This window comes from Panthera pardus, unplaced genomic scaffold, assembly GCF_024362965.1.
Source record: "Panthera pardus isolate Hobbes unplaced genomic scaffold, ASM2436296v1 HiC_scaffold_2, whole genome shotgun sequence".
NCBI classification, from domain to species: Eukaryota; Metazoa; Chordata; class Mammalia; order Carnivora; family Felidae; genus Panthera; species Panthera pardus.
This window is the reverse complement of record NW_026526765.1, coordinates 28,309,216-28,325,815: the sequence shown is the minus strand read 5'-3', so window position 1 is coordinate 28,325,815 and position 16,600 is coordinate 28,309,216. Positions and strand designations below refer to the sequence as shown.

Below are 16,600 nucleotides of genomic sequence, written 5' to 3'. Positions count from 1 at the left end.
TTGGCTCACTAAGTGAAAATCTAAAGATTTTCATGGCTTATACCTATGTACTATTTTGGTGTCAGTTAATTGATACATTATGGTGATTAGGTCTTAAATGTAGTGACAGGAGAGAGCCTTCTATCAAGGCAGCTTTAGAATCTTTGTGGTATTATTAACTTTGGCCATTTTTATTATACCAAGAAACTGCAGTTGTCAATACAATTAGGGGTGTCTTTTTTCTTTTAATGTTTATTATTTTTGAAAGAGAGACAGAGACAGAGAGCAAGCACAGGAGGGACAGAGAGAGAGGGAGACACAGAATCGGAAGCAGGCTCCAGGCTGGAACTCACTGTGAGATCATGACCTGAGCTGAAGTCGGATGCTTAACTCACCAAGCCACCCAGGCGCCCCAATTAGAGGTGCCTGATAAACAAAAGGGAAAGATTTATTTCTCAAATCATTTTGCAAAGATAAAATTCTCCACTGAAGTCTGGCTTTGGCAGTGTATTGGCCTAAGATCCCTTTCAGTAATATGTTTCAATGATACTATGAAAAGTTAGGGGGCAATTATTTTTGGTTGAATGAAGGAGGAAAGAGGTCAGGATGGTTTAATGTAATGAGATGTATTCCAGAAGAAGGCTTAAAATAAGTAGCTAATAATCAGTAAATTGACCAATTGTAATAATTTTAAATGAACTGCCCAGAATTTACATCCTAAAAGGAGGGTTAAAGTCCTGAGGTTAACATTGACATCTGTACCATTCTCTATAACATTCTTCATTTTAACTCAGCTATTTTTTTTTCCACATGAAAACAATGTTTTCAGTGAGATTACTTCTTTTGATTAAATTAAAACAAAGAGAGAAAAATGTCTTATTTTAGAAATATCTGCAGCAGAGAGTTAAAATCAGAAGATACTTGCAGACAGTACTACTCAAATAAAAGACAGAACTCTGCAATCACGTTTTCATTTTCTCCTAAACTCATTAAAACCACACATTTAGTTATATATGTTCAAAATTATAAAGAAATGTAATTACCTTTATTCTCTTTTTTCATTACTTCAGTCATAAACATTTCTTTTACTTTTTGGCATAAAGATTCTTTATCTACTTCAGCATTGATTTTTATCAAAATATTTTCTGGTTCTGTAAACCATTGCTCCAATAAAGGCCAGTTGTCCAAGAAGCCTATAATTCTGCAAAATAAAAATACTGTATGAATATCATATACCAATTAAAATATTTGGGTAACATGATGCATGATTTACCTGACATGTATAATGAAAAAAAAATAAGCTACCGATATAGTTAAAACTGAAAAAGCAACTCTAAGAAATTATTTACTTTGAAGAAGAAATTATTTAATACAATCAAGCCATATTTTTTGAAATGCAGTAAAACCTTGGATTGTGGGTAAGTTGCTCTGCAAGTGTTCCGCAAGACAAGCAAACATTTCTTTTATTTTTTTAAATTTATTTTTAACTTGATAAATGAGCGATGTCCTGCAATATGAGTAGTACGTGAGGCTGAATGTCACATGATCACAACTGAGCCAATGGTTCTTCTTTCTCTCTCTTTCTCTCTGAAGGACTGTGGGTGATCATCTCCCATGCTCAGATGCTTGGTCTCAGGCCGTGGTGTTTGGCAGAAATCAGAGACTTTTAAGAACATTTGAGGGTGCCCACAATTGGCATTAGTGTGTTTTTTGTCGCTTCCAAGCACCTATGGACAGTTCTTTGCTTTTACATTCAAGAGTAAACTTAGGAATGCTTTGCTTCATTCTAGGTCAGGCTGCCTGCAGATATAGACCGTTTCCTCTTCTGCCTTATTGCCAGTTACATTAAATATAGTATACAACAAGAATTTATTAATACCCTACTATTGTCAACATCTGTGTGGACATACACAATGGCCCCCATGCAGGAAAAGGTTGAAAAGAAAGGTGGTAAGAAGGAGATGACTATGGTAGAAGTTAAGAAGGAAATCATTGAGAAGGACCAATGAGGTGTGCAAGTGGCAGAAATTGTAAGATTTTGTAAGAAGTCTATGTCTGCATCTCATCTGCAAAGGAGGAAGGGAAAATGAGATTAGGGAGATGTGTAAAAGGTGGGAAACAGTGCAAAATTTTGTAGAAAAGCACCACCTGAATAAGGCTGTAGCAGTGTGAGCAACGAATCTCTTTAATGACAATGCAATGTCACATTTCCGTGAAATCCTCAAAAGGAGGCAAAAGCAAATGTCATTGGTAGGTTCCTTGTTAAAGTTGCATGAAAATAAAAAGATTTCATTGAGCCAATAGATAGCAGTAATTCCATTAGTGATACTGAAAGTTGTCCTACACCATAACCCTCCTCTCTCACCTCCCTCACACCAGCCATGAATGTCTTCAAAGGCAAGTGCAGGTTAATTTATTTTTCTTTATATCTTGTATTTTCTTTATTATTTTATATTATATTACATTACAGTATTGTAATATTTTTCTATGAATATTTTTGGGTTGTGAAACAAATTATTTGAGTTTCCATTATTTCTTATGGGGAAATTTGCTTTGATATACAAGTGCTTTGGATTACAAGCATGTTCCGGAAGAATTATGCTCACAAACGTAGGTTTTATTGTATATGAAAGAGTAAAAGAAAATTTGAAAATGCCACCATTTAGTGTAATTTTGTTCCACTAAGGAAAATCTAAAGAAAGATCACCTGCATTTCATCATAGAGTTAACTCTGAGCACACTTCTCTTGGTAGCTACCAGCTGAGGTCATCTATTTTTCTCTTACAGACAGAAATCAAAGAAATATTTAACTGTAGATAGCTCAGACTTACTTGCTTGACTCACAAATAATCTTGGAATGATTTTTGAAACTTTGTCTTCCTTGAGAATAGATTACTTTTCTCTGGCTCACATCATATTTTTAGACTTCTCTGGGTTTCATAACATTGTCTAAGTTTTCTTTCCCAGTGAACACACTGCACATGACCAAGAGAATGGGTGTTTTTGTTTGTTTATTTTTGTATAACAGCATTTTAGCAAAATGGAAATAGTTTTAAATTACAGTCTGTGGTCTGATGCCTAGCTCTTTCAAATATCATGACCTTCGACTGGCATTTGCTGAATGAGGGCTAAACTAGGATTCCATATAATGAACCATAGAAGGAAGTGTTGCCTGATTTGATTCTCCTCTTCCTAGTTTATGATGACTTATGCTCTGAATATTAAATCTAGCACATGAATATTTCACTTAACATCAAAGCTATTTAGTTTTTTTTTTTTTTACTTGTAAAAGTAAAATGAATGAATGCTGGAAAATACATTTTTTTTCTAGATCTGATCATTTCGAAGTGACTGGGTGTCAGTCCATTCAAAGGGCAAAAATTAAGAAGTAGGGCATTGAGTTTTATTTATTTATTTTTTCAAAGTTTATTTATTTATTTAGAAAGAGAAAGAGTGTGCATGTATGAGCACTCTGTGCACCAGTGGGGAAAGGGCAGAGAGAGAGAGAGGGAGAGAGAGAATCCCAAGCAGGTTCTGTGCTGTCACCACAGAGCCTAATGTGGGGCTCCATTTCACGAACTATGAGATCATGACTTGAGCCAAAATCAAAAGTTGGTGGCTTAACAGATTGAACCACCCAGGCGCCCCAGGACATTGAGTTTTAAACTAACCTGTGCTGAATCTGATCTCTTAAATTCTGGTCTTTATCCATATCCTGGTTTTCAGCAGCTACCTGTTGAGTGATTTCTTCATGAGGTGTTTCACTTGAAAATGCTTCAGCTATGATATAAAAATTAGTTAATTAGATAATTTGCTAAAGCAAAGTTGCAGTAGCACTGCTACAATGTACTGATGCAAGAAAGTCAAATAGATATGATCATGCCATTGGCCCAATATTAATAAAAATGTTTAACAACATGAAAAGAAAGAGTATAGTTTTGGGATCAAAATTCAAATTTTCCTTCAAAATTGAGGAAAACAAAATACGATATAACATTAAAGAGGAGCTGTAGTTTCAATGTAGAGGATTTCAGGATTGACTCTGAAGAGGTTAGAATATAAAGTGATGGGCCATCATGAATAATACACTAGGAAAAAACAATTAGAAAATCAACACTCTGGTGTAAAGATTAAGAATGAAATAACAGGGTGGCCATAAAGTCAAATATGTGTAAAAATTATTTGTCGCTATTATGCTACAATCCAATAAAGTAAATTACATTTCTTTCTAGATTTTATGATCTTTCCTTAGAGAATAGACATAAAAGAACTGACCACAAGTGACCAAAACCAAAAACATCCTCAACAGCTCTGATTGAGTCCTATTTGGGGTTAGTGGTACAAGTCCAAAACATTCATGAACTTAGAATAAATGGAAAATCATAAAGAGAAAAGACAGTCTTGAACTAGACTAAAAGGAATTTAATCAATGCAAGAGAACACAGAAGACTGAACTAATAGTATTCAGGAAAATGGAGGACCCCCACAGGATATAGCAATCAATTTTTCTCCATCTACATTGAGGATAGAAAAAGATGAAGTGATTTAGAATACAGAATAATGATTTTAGGTTATTTATAAAACCAAAAGATTACTGACACCAGTGATGAGTGATGGAAGAAGAGTGTGGGAGTTCTTCTCAGGAGGTGCTATCATGCACCATGTCATGGTCACTATCTCAAGTTTGTCAAGGCCTTCAGCACATCGATCAGCATTCCTCTTCCCAAACTCTACCCTGGCACTGGTCCCTTCCCCTTCTCTCCACTTCTGGCACTCTTTCCAAGACCGTGTCCACATCCTGGACCTTGAATGGCTCCATCCCTGCAATCTTAATGACCTACACTCCAACTGTTTCTTTCTAGCACTCCCATATATGATGAATCTCTCCAACATTCATCCAGTCCCTAAATTCCTACACCCTTTCCCCCAAATTTACCAGCATTATCCTGACTTCACTTTATTTTCTAGCAAAGCTGAGTTGAATGGTTGAACACTTCAGCTTCTCTCCCTCATCTAACAACTTCAATCTGTGTCCTTCTGCTACACCAGCCTCAGATGATATTTATCTCTCTTTCCAAGTCTACACTTGCACCGGTAGACAGCTTTGAAGAAAAATACACAATTTTTTAATTTGTAATCTCACTAATTACTTGGCTTAAAAATCAGCTGATAGGATGGATAGATAGATAGATAGATAGATAGATAGATAGATAGATAGATAATCTGAGATAAGTTTCTTGAGAGTTATCTTCACTCAGGCTCTCCACCTCCTCACCTCCCATTCATGCTTCAATCCACCCCAGACCATCCTTCCCAGTCTCCTACTCCATTGAAACAGCTCTCATTCCAGTCACCAAAACACATCAAGGCCGATGCATATGTTTCAGTCCTTATCTTACTTGCTTTCTCTGTTGTATTTATAGGTAAAATTCAGCATACAATTCTTAAATACTTTTACATGTTATCTTGTTTTTACAACATAACCTGTAAAGCAAGATTGTGATTCTGTAATTGCACAGCTTATAAATGACAAAGAAGGGGTTTGACTCCAGTCAATCTGACTCCAGGCTCTGGACTTGTTTTTAATTTTCAAACTTTTTGTTGAATTATACCTGACAAAAAGAATGCACACATGAATATATAGCTCAGTGACTTCACGAACTGGAAACAGTACCCAGAGCAATGAACAAACATCATCAGCCCTGGAAGCCTCCTGTTTCTTCCCAGTTACTATTAGTCATGGACGTTAACGATCCAGAGCCTGCACTCAAAACTTCTCTGTACCTCTCTTCATATTATGAACACTGCTGCTCCCACTCAGCCTGGACAAGAGACCGAAGCACTAGCTGAAAGCCCAAGCCACACTTCATCTTCCATTCTGACACAGTCTTATGCTCCTAAACTGCCTGTTTCCCTATCCTTAGGTCTCCCTGTTGGCTTTGAGTCTGGGGCATTCCTCTCCGCTCAGCCTTGGCTGGACTGATGCTCAGCCTTTGGGCCCACCTGGCTCTGGCTATAGGCTGCTTCCTTGTGATGTTGTTCTTCAGGCTTCTCCATAGACTAAAACATTGCAGGACAGCATGCTGAACCTGACCTTGGAGACTGGGCTCCCATACCCCAGCCTGGACCTCAGGACCCCAGCCCCTACTGGTCTGGGATAAAAATAGTACAACTTTATTTCAAAAAATCTGTCTTGGCTTATGAGACACTACTTTCCCTGGCCTTCTTCCTCTCTAGCTGCTGCTTCTAAACACTTCTTCCTTTGCTCTTCCCAGAAAACTCTGATGTTTTCTGGGGGTCATCATGGATCTCTCTTTAAAGTACATTTTTACTCCTAGGTGATATCTTGCACCTTCAAATCCTTAACTTCAGCGCATGCTTCCTTCCTGACATCTAGTCCCATTTGGAGAACTGTTCTATGAACATGTTAGCTGAAAAGTCCCAAACGCACTTCAAACTCAACGTTTCCCTAAAGAATCTCTATGTATTTCTTTTCATATTCTCTAAGTAAATGGTATCATCAATCAAAACTGTGTGGGTCAGAAACTTGTGGTCATCCTGTTCTCCCTGTGGCATGTCTCCTGTCCTCACTGATCACTGAATTCTGTAGTTTGCCTCCTAAATACCACTTGAAGCTGACCATTCCCATCTTGCCCCTCCCAGCTTTTGTAATGCCTCTGCTGTTTTTCAGAGGATAAGAATTTTCTCATTTGTTTTTTGTTTCCAATCTTACTCCCTTCCAATGCATCCTCCACCCTGAGCCAGAATGGACATTATAAAAAGCATATCTAATTGCATAAATCTCAGCTTCAATATCATTCAGTGACTTGACATGGCTTCAGGAAAATGTTCAAATACCTTAACTTGGGGTGAAAGTTTTGGCTGGCCCATGCCTACTCTGCAGGCCCATTTCTGCCCCTCTTCCATACCTTGCTGCCTCTCAGCCCTACTGAGGTACTTGCTGTTGTCTAGATGGACCACGCTCACTTGCCAAGATTTGTGATGTGTTTCTCTCTACCTCTCTCCCTTTCTTGGACTGGTCAACCTCTTCTCATGCTGGGCACACCTATTATAACACACAACTAACTATATTATATAATCAGCTTACTTTCACTTCTTTTTACACTATATTGTCAACTACTTGAGGATAGGGACTTGCCTTTCATTTGTTTATTATCAGTTCCTGGCAAATTATAAATCTTAGATAAATGTTTACTAGTGGTGCCATTTTAGCTCCCTTCACTCTAGACCAGTGCTATCCAACAGAACTTTCTAAGATGATGGAAACATTCTACACCACTGCTGTATGATATGGCAGCCACTAGCCATATGTGTACATAAAACATAGCCAGTGTGACTGAAGAACTGAATTTTTAATTTGTTAATTTTAATTAGTTTAAATGGCATGTGTGGCTAGTGGCTGCCATGTTAGACACACAACTCTAGACTGCAATCCCTTGGTTCCTTAGCTACAATGTCCACTAAATTCCTTGAAGGTAGGATCCATTTCTTCTTTATTACTCTACATCCAGTGCCTAGCACAATGTCTGGCATCATGTTATAAATAAAAAATGAATATGTGAATGAACAAAATATTGTAGAAGGTTAGAATTTTATCTGAAAAAGTAACTGTCTAAAAAAAACTGTCTAAACAGTTTAAGTGGGGTTTTGACTAACAAGAGGAAATTTCAAAGACCATTCTAACCTTATATTTCAAGAAAGAAAAATATTTTTTTTAGAAAAATCTTAAGATATGAAAGAATAACACTTTTTCTCAACTGAAATACTTTAAAATATGAAAGCTACAGATTGATTTTCAAAGTTGTGGACATATTTAGCATACTCAATTCTGACCAAAATAAGTAAGAATTATAAAGTTAATGATTTCATACTAGTTTTAATGGTTTAGTTGGCCTAAACCCAACAATGGGCTCAGTTAACTTCAAACCAAGAAATACGCAATGTTAGAAATGTATGGTAAAAAGAAAAATCACACTGTGCTTTAATACTAATTTCTGAGGGTATATAAATATGATTATTTATGTGTATATGTGCACAAAATTTGATAAAGGAGAAGTACTCCCTGTGGTAGGGGAGGAAGGGCATTTTAAAGCCTAATTATAAGTCAAGGGTCAAGAATAAAGAAATTAAACAATTTATTTTATTTTTTAAGTTTATTTATTTATTTTGAGAGCACCCAGGGGAAGGAGAGTAGGGGAGGGGCAGAGATATCGGGAGAGAGAGAATCCCAAGTGTGGACCCTGACTTGGGGCTTGATCCCATGAACTATGAGATCATGACCTGAGCGAAGATCAAGAATCGGATGCTCAACTGACTGAGCCACCCAAGGACTTAAACAAGTTAGATGATAACATCAGCTTTGACAAATTTGCCAGAATCACTCATCATATAATTTTGATGGGGAATTGAAAGAACTCAAACTGGATTGAGTTGGACTTCTTGAAAAATTGTTGCTAGTTGATTTCCTTCTGTTTCTGAAACATACCACAATATGCTTCCTTTGGAGCCCCCAGAGGGTAGGCAAACCTTCTGCGGCTCTCGTAGAGTTATATTCAGCTTTCAGGGACCTTCTCCCCAACAGGTCTGTGTGTGTACTTTATAACAACTTGACATACCCACTTTCAAGTCAGACTGATCTTGAGTTCAGGGTCCTGTTCTGCCACCAGTGGGCCATGAATTGGCAGTGCTGGCAGCCAATCTCAGCTATGTCCTGAACAGGAGGGGGAGTTAGCTGGACAAGCAGAGTCATTACTACAGTCAGCATTGCTCCTACTCCCTTTCATGGATAGAAGTAAGTTCTCTCTTTTAAGATTTGCTAGACAGGATCCAGTTTAAACTACTGTGCTCAACAGCTAAAGTAGTATCTAATGGTTTTGTCATTTTATTTAGGTAAATGATAAAAGAAGACCTCAAAATTACACTAACTCAAAATAAGGATGAATGTGACCTTGGACAAGTCAAGTGCTCATGCTTTAAATTCCCATCTATAAATGAAAGCATGGAAATAGATGATCCCTTAGGTCTCTCCCACCTCTGAATGTCATTGTATTAGTAATAAAGCAGTAATAAAAGAAAGATAAATATTATCATTTGTTAAAGGATTTTTTTTATAAAGGTAAAATCAAGACTCTCAAACAAAGGTAAAATGTCATGATTTAACTCTTCAATTAATGAGAGAACCAGTAGGATGTTACATCAGTTCAAATAAGAATTGGATAATAGGCTATCTACAATCAGGAATGCTAAAATAGATGAAACTAATAGATGAAAACTAATTAGAAAACTAATAGATGAAAATCTAATACTTGTAATCTCTTCAAAAGTTTAGAAATTAATTATATATTGATTAAAATTCATTTGCATGTCTGTGGACAAGAATCGTTTGAATTGCTCTCAGTTTCCTATAATTTACAGAGTCATAGAAGATCTGAATCAAACCCAATGAAAGGCACAGACTCCCATAGATGCAGATAGTCCAAAGGGGTCCAAAAGACTATACTTAGCTTTCTACTGAAAGAATACCCAATAATCTCTTGTCCATTTCAAAGTCTTTCATAATTCTTACTGATGTATTTGTTACATGTTTATTAACATGTACCAGATACTATCCTAAGTGTTTTACATGTATCTTATTTAATGTCTGTGATATTGTGATATAATAAGAGAAACATGTTTGGTCTTTTTCTCTGGCTCTTGACAAAGAGCTTGGAAAACGCTTGTAATTTCCTGAGAGATAGGTATAAGGAGCATTTTTTCTTATTCATAATAAGCCCCTTGCAACATTACCTGAGTTAATGTTAACGAGATGACTCTTAGAAGATGGGGCCTGGTTGCCAGAGGAACAAACCATGTGATTAGAAGGCTGGAACTTTCAGCCTTGACCCCAGACTTCTAGGAAGGGGAGTGGGGTTGAGAGATGAATCAATCACCAATGGCCAATGATTTAATCCATCATGCTTATTAGAACTGCCATAAAAACTCTAAACTAAGGGGTTCAGGGAGCTTCTGGAATGATGAACACATCCACATGCCAGGAGGGTAGTGTAACCCAAACACCATGGAGACCAAAGCTTCTGAGCCTGAGACTCTTCTAGACCTAGCACTATATTCCTCTTCATCTGGCTGTTCATTTGTATCTTTTATGATGTCCTTTATAATAAACCAGTAATAGTAAGTGTTCTGTGAGTTTTATGGGTCATTAGAGCAAATTCAAACCTGAGGAAGGGTTATGGAAACTCCTGATTTGTAGCCACATCATACAGAAGTGTGGGTAACCAGGGGATCTACTACTTGAAATTGGAATCTGAAGTTGGGGGCAGTCTTATGGGGCTGAGCCCTTAACCTGTGGAGTCTTCCCTAATTTACCAGTAGGTAGTGCCAGAACTGAATTAAACTGTAGAACAATTTGGTGTCTCCCAAGAACTGGAGAATGGGGTAGTGTAGGAATTCCACAATTTGGTGTCAGTAGTGTCAGTTTTCCTTTCACATCTGTAAAACTACAATGAGGCATTTTATTATGTAGATTGTGAAACTCAGGTTTAGAATAATGAAGTAACTTTCCCTTGGTCAAATAAATACCTCATGAGTTGACAAGAGAAGGTTCAAGAAGATCTGTTTTCCCCGTAAGTATTTCATTTGTGGAATAAAGTAATATTTTCATTCTAATGACAAAAAGTACTTAAACAAACCATGACTACTGGAAAGACTATTCAACCCCCCCATGTGAGGACTTCAGCCAACTGATACTGCTTCTCTGACTTCACACACAATCTCGGGGAAGGAAGTTATCAGATCCTTGTTTTGCAGAACAGATGAGATTTATGACCTTCATTAGATGTGACCCACCAAGATGTACTAAACAGCCACAAGAAGCTTCTCCATGCATGCAAGTCTCAAAAAGGGCACCTCTGTGCTAGGGAAGCTGCCAAATTGAGGGAAGTGTTCAGTGAAATGCTTGCAGTTGGCATAGAATTCTCTGCTAGTTCTCTACAGTGCTGAACAGCAACAGTTAAAGCAGGAGGCAAACGTGCTCTGCTAGATAATTCTTTGGAAAATCTAAAATGGATTTCTTATTACCACTCCTAATTGTAAATGGGAATACTCACCCATTCAGTCAAAGAAGAAATGAATAAAGAGCTTTGAGTTACAAAAAAGAATATCAAAACAAAGGGGAAAAGTAGCCAGCTTACCCATCGTGTCATTCATGCGATCCAGTGAGGAATTATCTGAAATATCTAATAACATGACAAAATCAAATGCAGAAGGAGGAAGAGGAACTTCTTTGGAGGCTTTAGTATCAACAGCCAATGTGGATATTTGTGCTTTCTTTTCCTCCATTTCTAGGACCTCTCTGTTGCAGCCCGTGAGAGCTTCCTCCAGAAGCTTTGCTTGGTTTAATGTCATTGGAAAACCATCCAAGACCCATCCTTGATCCACAGGTATCTTACTAAATTGAAAATGCACAAACCATTAACATTTTGATAGATACAAGTACTCTGGAAGTAGCAATACAATGAGTCTTGTCTTTACCTTTCCTTCAACTCCACAGTAACCTCCTTTGGCACAAATTTTATTACTTTACAGCTAAGATGAGGCTTATTAATACACCACAATCACTCCTTTGCTTAAAATCTTTCTGTAGGTCCCTGCTGCCCTCCAAAGATATTTCAGAGGCCGTAACGTGGTATTTAAAATTAACTGGCCACAACCTGCCTCCCTATAACTCTTTGTCTCTCACAGTCTTGAATCATTTACTTCAAACAAACTGATCTCCTCACTTAGGTAAATAAGCATTGCATTTTCTAGCTTGTGGTCATAGGTTTGAACCTGTTTCTCTTCTACACATAGTGGGATAACACACTTTACAGGGCATTATGAGGATAAACTGAAATGATCCATTTTAAGAACCCAGCACCGAGCTTACCACACTGTGGATACTCACAATGTCAACCTGGAGAGTTCTTCCTACTCCGCCCGACCCAGCATGGAGCTGTAACTGCCTAACCTGAACTCCTCTGCTCTCCACTTCGCTATACAATGAATAATTATTGTATTTCATAACTGAGAAAAACTCAAGTGAGGCTTCTTTATCTCAATTAGATTATAAGTTGTTGTAGTGTAAGGAACATTTCTTGGGTTTTTGCTTTCAGTGCCACATCCTCCATAGAGAATCGAGCTCCAAGAATTATTATTTTGGATCTTTATATTGAAAAACCATATGAAAGGGGAACAAACTTAAACTCTGTTCTTCTAAACCCCTAATTATGTAAAACTGAGATTTGGGTTTTTGGATTAAAATTTATGATTTAATTTCTTTCTCTGTTAGAATTCCTTTCTTGTCTGTGCAACCTCCTTTTCTCATTGCCTTCCCATCCAGCACTGATGAGCCTTTGGGTCCCTGGGTCCACTTCCTTCTCCTGAAACATAAAACAAGGAAGGGCACTGACTTGTGACCACACAATCAGGGTCTCTCCCCTCTATAATCTGTCCCTTGGCTTTTCCAAGTATCTAATGACTCCTTGAATTCCTGAGGGAATAGAACCTGAACTTCACCTGGGTGAGTGAAGACTGGTAAAGTGGGAGAAGTGAAATATAAACATGTAAATCATAAACATGTCTTTATCTTGCTGTATGTTTTCTCATGTAGATGGGTAGTATTGATTAGATATTAAAAATAAAAAATACTGCTATATTATTCTTTATATACTTCTATCTGATAAAGAATATATTAGTAGATTAAAAAAATACGTACTTAATAGCATTTACCATGATGCTAACTAGCAACATGTCAGAAATGCTCTTTCCTTTCTTCAGCAACTTTTCTGATTTTGCACCAAGCTGAGCACGCACAGTGAGCTGTGAAAATAAACAATGAGTGGTAGAGTACAACTAATTTAAAAGTCAGAATCCAAATGTCTGGGGGAAAAATTAAATGGTCATGCTCTCTGGTGAAGACACTGATCATCTGGCGCAATTCTGGAGTCAGCCAAGCATCCAGGGGAAGTGTGTATGGATATTGAGGCTCCTCTGTGTGGGTCCCTCCTTGCCAAGATCTTCCTCTGAATTCTTAGCTGCTCTGGCATTGCCAACCTTCATTTTCTAATACCTTAAACTGAAACTATTAAAGATTTCTGCTTGAGTTCTAGCCACTCTCGTGCTACACAGACATGGTGTGCCTCTGGGATAACCTGTACAAGTATGGCTCTTGACCAGGGAAGTTCCCTTGATTCAGTGGTCCAATGCCACACAGTTCATGCCTGTTTTAGGCTGCCTGCCTGTCTTCCACTTTGACTTTTTCCTGTTGGCTTTTGGCCATCAAATAATTAGCTTTTCTATTTTGTCCCGCATTGGTAACATTATCTGTAGAAGGGCTAGTCCAATAAAGCTGCTTTATGAACAGGAAAATTCCCTAGTGCTGATTCTTAACTCAACCACCAGGAAGTATTTTACAAGTCAAATGATATTAGATGTCTACGCAAAACCCTGTAAAGTTTCCTTGTTTACTTCAAATGTCCTCATTGTGCCTGTAAGGCTGACCTGACTTTTCTCCCTTCCAGCTCATCTCTCTAACCCCACTTTGCTGGCCAGTCACCTTCCTGCCTCATGGCTGCCATCCAGCTATTCTTACTGCCTGAAATGCTTCCCCAGATGCACTTGGAATTTTCTCTCAATCTTCTTTCAATCTGGTTAGATCTCACTTTCTCAAAGAAGGCTCATCCCATTTAATATAGCAACCTTCCCTCTTTCCGCACCTCTATGGCCTTGACCCCTTTGCTTCTGACCCCTTACTTCACTCTACATTTTCTTCCCTTCTGACTCATTACCATCTAATGGGTCATATAATTCATTTACTCGGTGTTTATGGTTTGTTATCTGTCTGCATTAGAATGTAAACTCTTTAAGGTCCAACAACCTTGCCTTTTCTGTTCACTGACATATCCCAAATAATTACAACAATGAACACACACACAAAAAGTATGCCCTTTGCGTTGAATTGAATATGGAATTTGGAGGATTTGTAACTCAATAAAAGTAAATATAAAAAATACACCTAGCCTTTCTGTTAATTTATATTGCAAATACACAGAGTAAAAATGATACATTCCCCTTCATCACTTTCTCTAAGCCCATTTCCCTCTTCACTGGCTGTCATACTTACAGATTGGTGTATATCCTTCCAAAACTTTTTCTATCTTTAAGGAATTTTCAAATTAAAATATTTGAAAACTAAAATTGTTTCCCAAGGTGAATCACATAATAAAAGTAACTAAATATAATAAAAATAAAGCAAATAAAATTTCTTGATTAATCAGGACATTGTATTTGATGATAAAAAGATATCTCCACATACAGAAAAGCAATACTATACAAGAAAATGCTAGTTTCCATTAGAAGTCACAGTGAGTGAATTGTTGTGAGTATTTCAGGGATTAATAAAACATTCTGAAGAGTCACCAATAGGTCTAAGGAGAAATTCCGGGGAAAAAAAGTATTTAAAGATAAAGAGAGTAGGAAAGGAAAGAGAAGTAATAAATTCAGTGGTAAAGAAAAACACATAAAATATAAGTTTGACATATGATTAAAATTTAAAAAAATCACAAACTTATTTTCTTACCTGGCAAAACTGAATAGCAATTTCCACTGCTTTAGGGATAAGGAATATTAAGAATATAAAGAATATTAAGTAACTCAGATTTAGTTACTATTTTACCATAATAATTACTTTAAACCAAAAAAGGAGCACATTGCTATTTCACTCCATTTGAAGACATACCAAGAAACTATGAATCATGACATACTTCAATCTACTAGTAGCCAAAATTAGATTACAATACTTACTTCAGAGAAACTATCACTTGATTTGACTTCTTCAGCTTTTGGAGTTTTATTTGTTTCAGTACCTAGCAATAGGAAAAGTGTTAAGAATAAAGTCCAGTATTTACCACTAAGAACCATGTTAGTATGTGATCATCCATGGTTTTGGACAGATGGGTTATTGGATCCAGCCATGCCTGAGATGCTCAGAGGAAAGAACAGAATCACCACAGAATGGCTTCATCTTTGTTCCACAACATTAAAATCCTGGCCGTTGTGTGGCTTGGTGTTTTCCACTTCCTTCCTTCCCTTATGGCTCACTCATAATAATATCATTAGGAATACTTTAATACAGTTTGCGTTTTCTTTTCAGAAAAATAGCCAAGTTTCTGAAGAAAATTTGTTAAAATGATAATTCATTAATTTTCATTTTCCTGAATTATCAAGTTATAGGTAATAAATATGTCTCAAAGTAGAAAAGTCTGGAAGTCAGACTTTGGAGTTTTTTACTTGAATTCTATGGGAAAAAAACAAGTTTTCAGAGTCTGTTTATAATTAACTGGACTTTTGTAATAAAATATGTCATACAATACTTATAATAGATTAAAAATCAACCAAAATTATCTTGTAAGAAACACATAACTGAAATAAGGGACAGATTACACCCTTTGAAAGGATGGAAAATACAACTGCTCTTGGAGAGCTTCATGCTCACCACATGGTCCAGTGGTGACGGCAATAATGACGTGTGCACAGGATGATCTGAACTGTGTGCTAGAACATGAGGAAACTATTAAATATGGCAAGCCTTCACTAGCACAGCTAGAAAAGATATTTAAGACTTAAAATTGTTTTCCTTCAATGTTTCTAAAAAGCATCTGAAAGACTAGAACCCAGATCCCAAGTGAGGTAACTTTTCATTAGGTTTGGAAGCCAGGTTCTATTTATTTGCCTTGCCCAAAGCTGGAAATCAACTTAACTTTAGGTAGGGAACCACTCTTCAGCAGGGATGCAAGAGACCAGACCCCGTAGCCTCCCTCAACCATTGAAGAACACAGCAGTGTGCAGGGAGCCCCAACCCTACCACTCACCCAGATCTGCTTGGGCGAAAAGAAACAATAAAATACTGTCTCCCTGCAAAGCCAGGGAGAGGGAGGATTTATCGTGGATGTTATCACATCAGATGTTATCACATCACAACAAAACTGAGCAACTATCTGAAGGAGCAAAAAAAGATTCCTTTGTAATACTTATCTCTTATCCCTATTTATAGACAAGGGTTGGGGACTTCTGTGTTTACCTTGCTCTCTCTGTTAAATGACCAGGTAGACAACTATGCAAAACTCTCCTTGTCTCCCTTTTCTTTCCCTGAAAGCAAGTTTGTGCTCACATACATGTGCACTTACTATTTATCTGTCTGTCTCTCAAATGTAAAAAATGGATGATTTGTTTGGATATCTCACTTACTAAGTACAGTTTTACCTTCTGTTTCTGGCAATGCTTCATTTGAAGCTGGATAAGCTGAAGATACATCCTGTAGATCCTTTGGGGAGAAAACATACATACACACACAGAAATCTTAACATTATCATATTTTAATAACATTTAAAATTTTATTTCTATAAGTAAGGTTCACACTATTTTATCTATGACCTTAATGATATTAAGAATAACTGAATGATTTCTAAAAACACGTAAAATTGATGATTATTCTTATAGAAACATACAGTAGCCTGTGGTGTACTCTGTCTTTCCAGTGATCTTCAATTACTATGTAAAATACAGC

The 16,600-nt window shown here is 37.1% G+C and overlaps 1 protein-coding gene across 1 annotated transcript in view; it reads right to left on the bottom strand.

The window, feature by feature from the left end:
• SPEF2 (sperm flagellar 2) overlaps nt 1-16,600 on the bottom strand; it is a 184,227-nt gene that overhangs the window by 96,609 nt on the left and 71,018 nt on the right. The window contains exons 13-18 of the mRNA XM_019450660.2: nt 16,282-16,357; nt 14,839-14,900; nt 12,752-12,855; nt 11,190-11,446; nt 3,651-3,759; nt 1,023-1,180 (exon numbers count right to left, since the gene is read on the bottom strand). Coding sequence (XP_019306205.2) covers nt 1,023-1,180; nt 3,651-3,759; nt 11,190-11,446; nt 12,752-12,855; nt 14,839-14,900; nt 16,282-16,357 — 766 coding nt within the window. The remainder of the gene's footprint in view (nt 1-1,022; nt 1,181-3,650; nt 3,760-11,189; nt 11,447-12,751; nt 12,856-14,838; nt 14,901-16,281; nt 16,358-16,600) is intronic.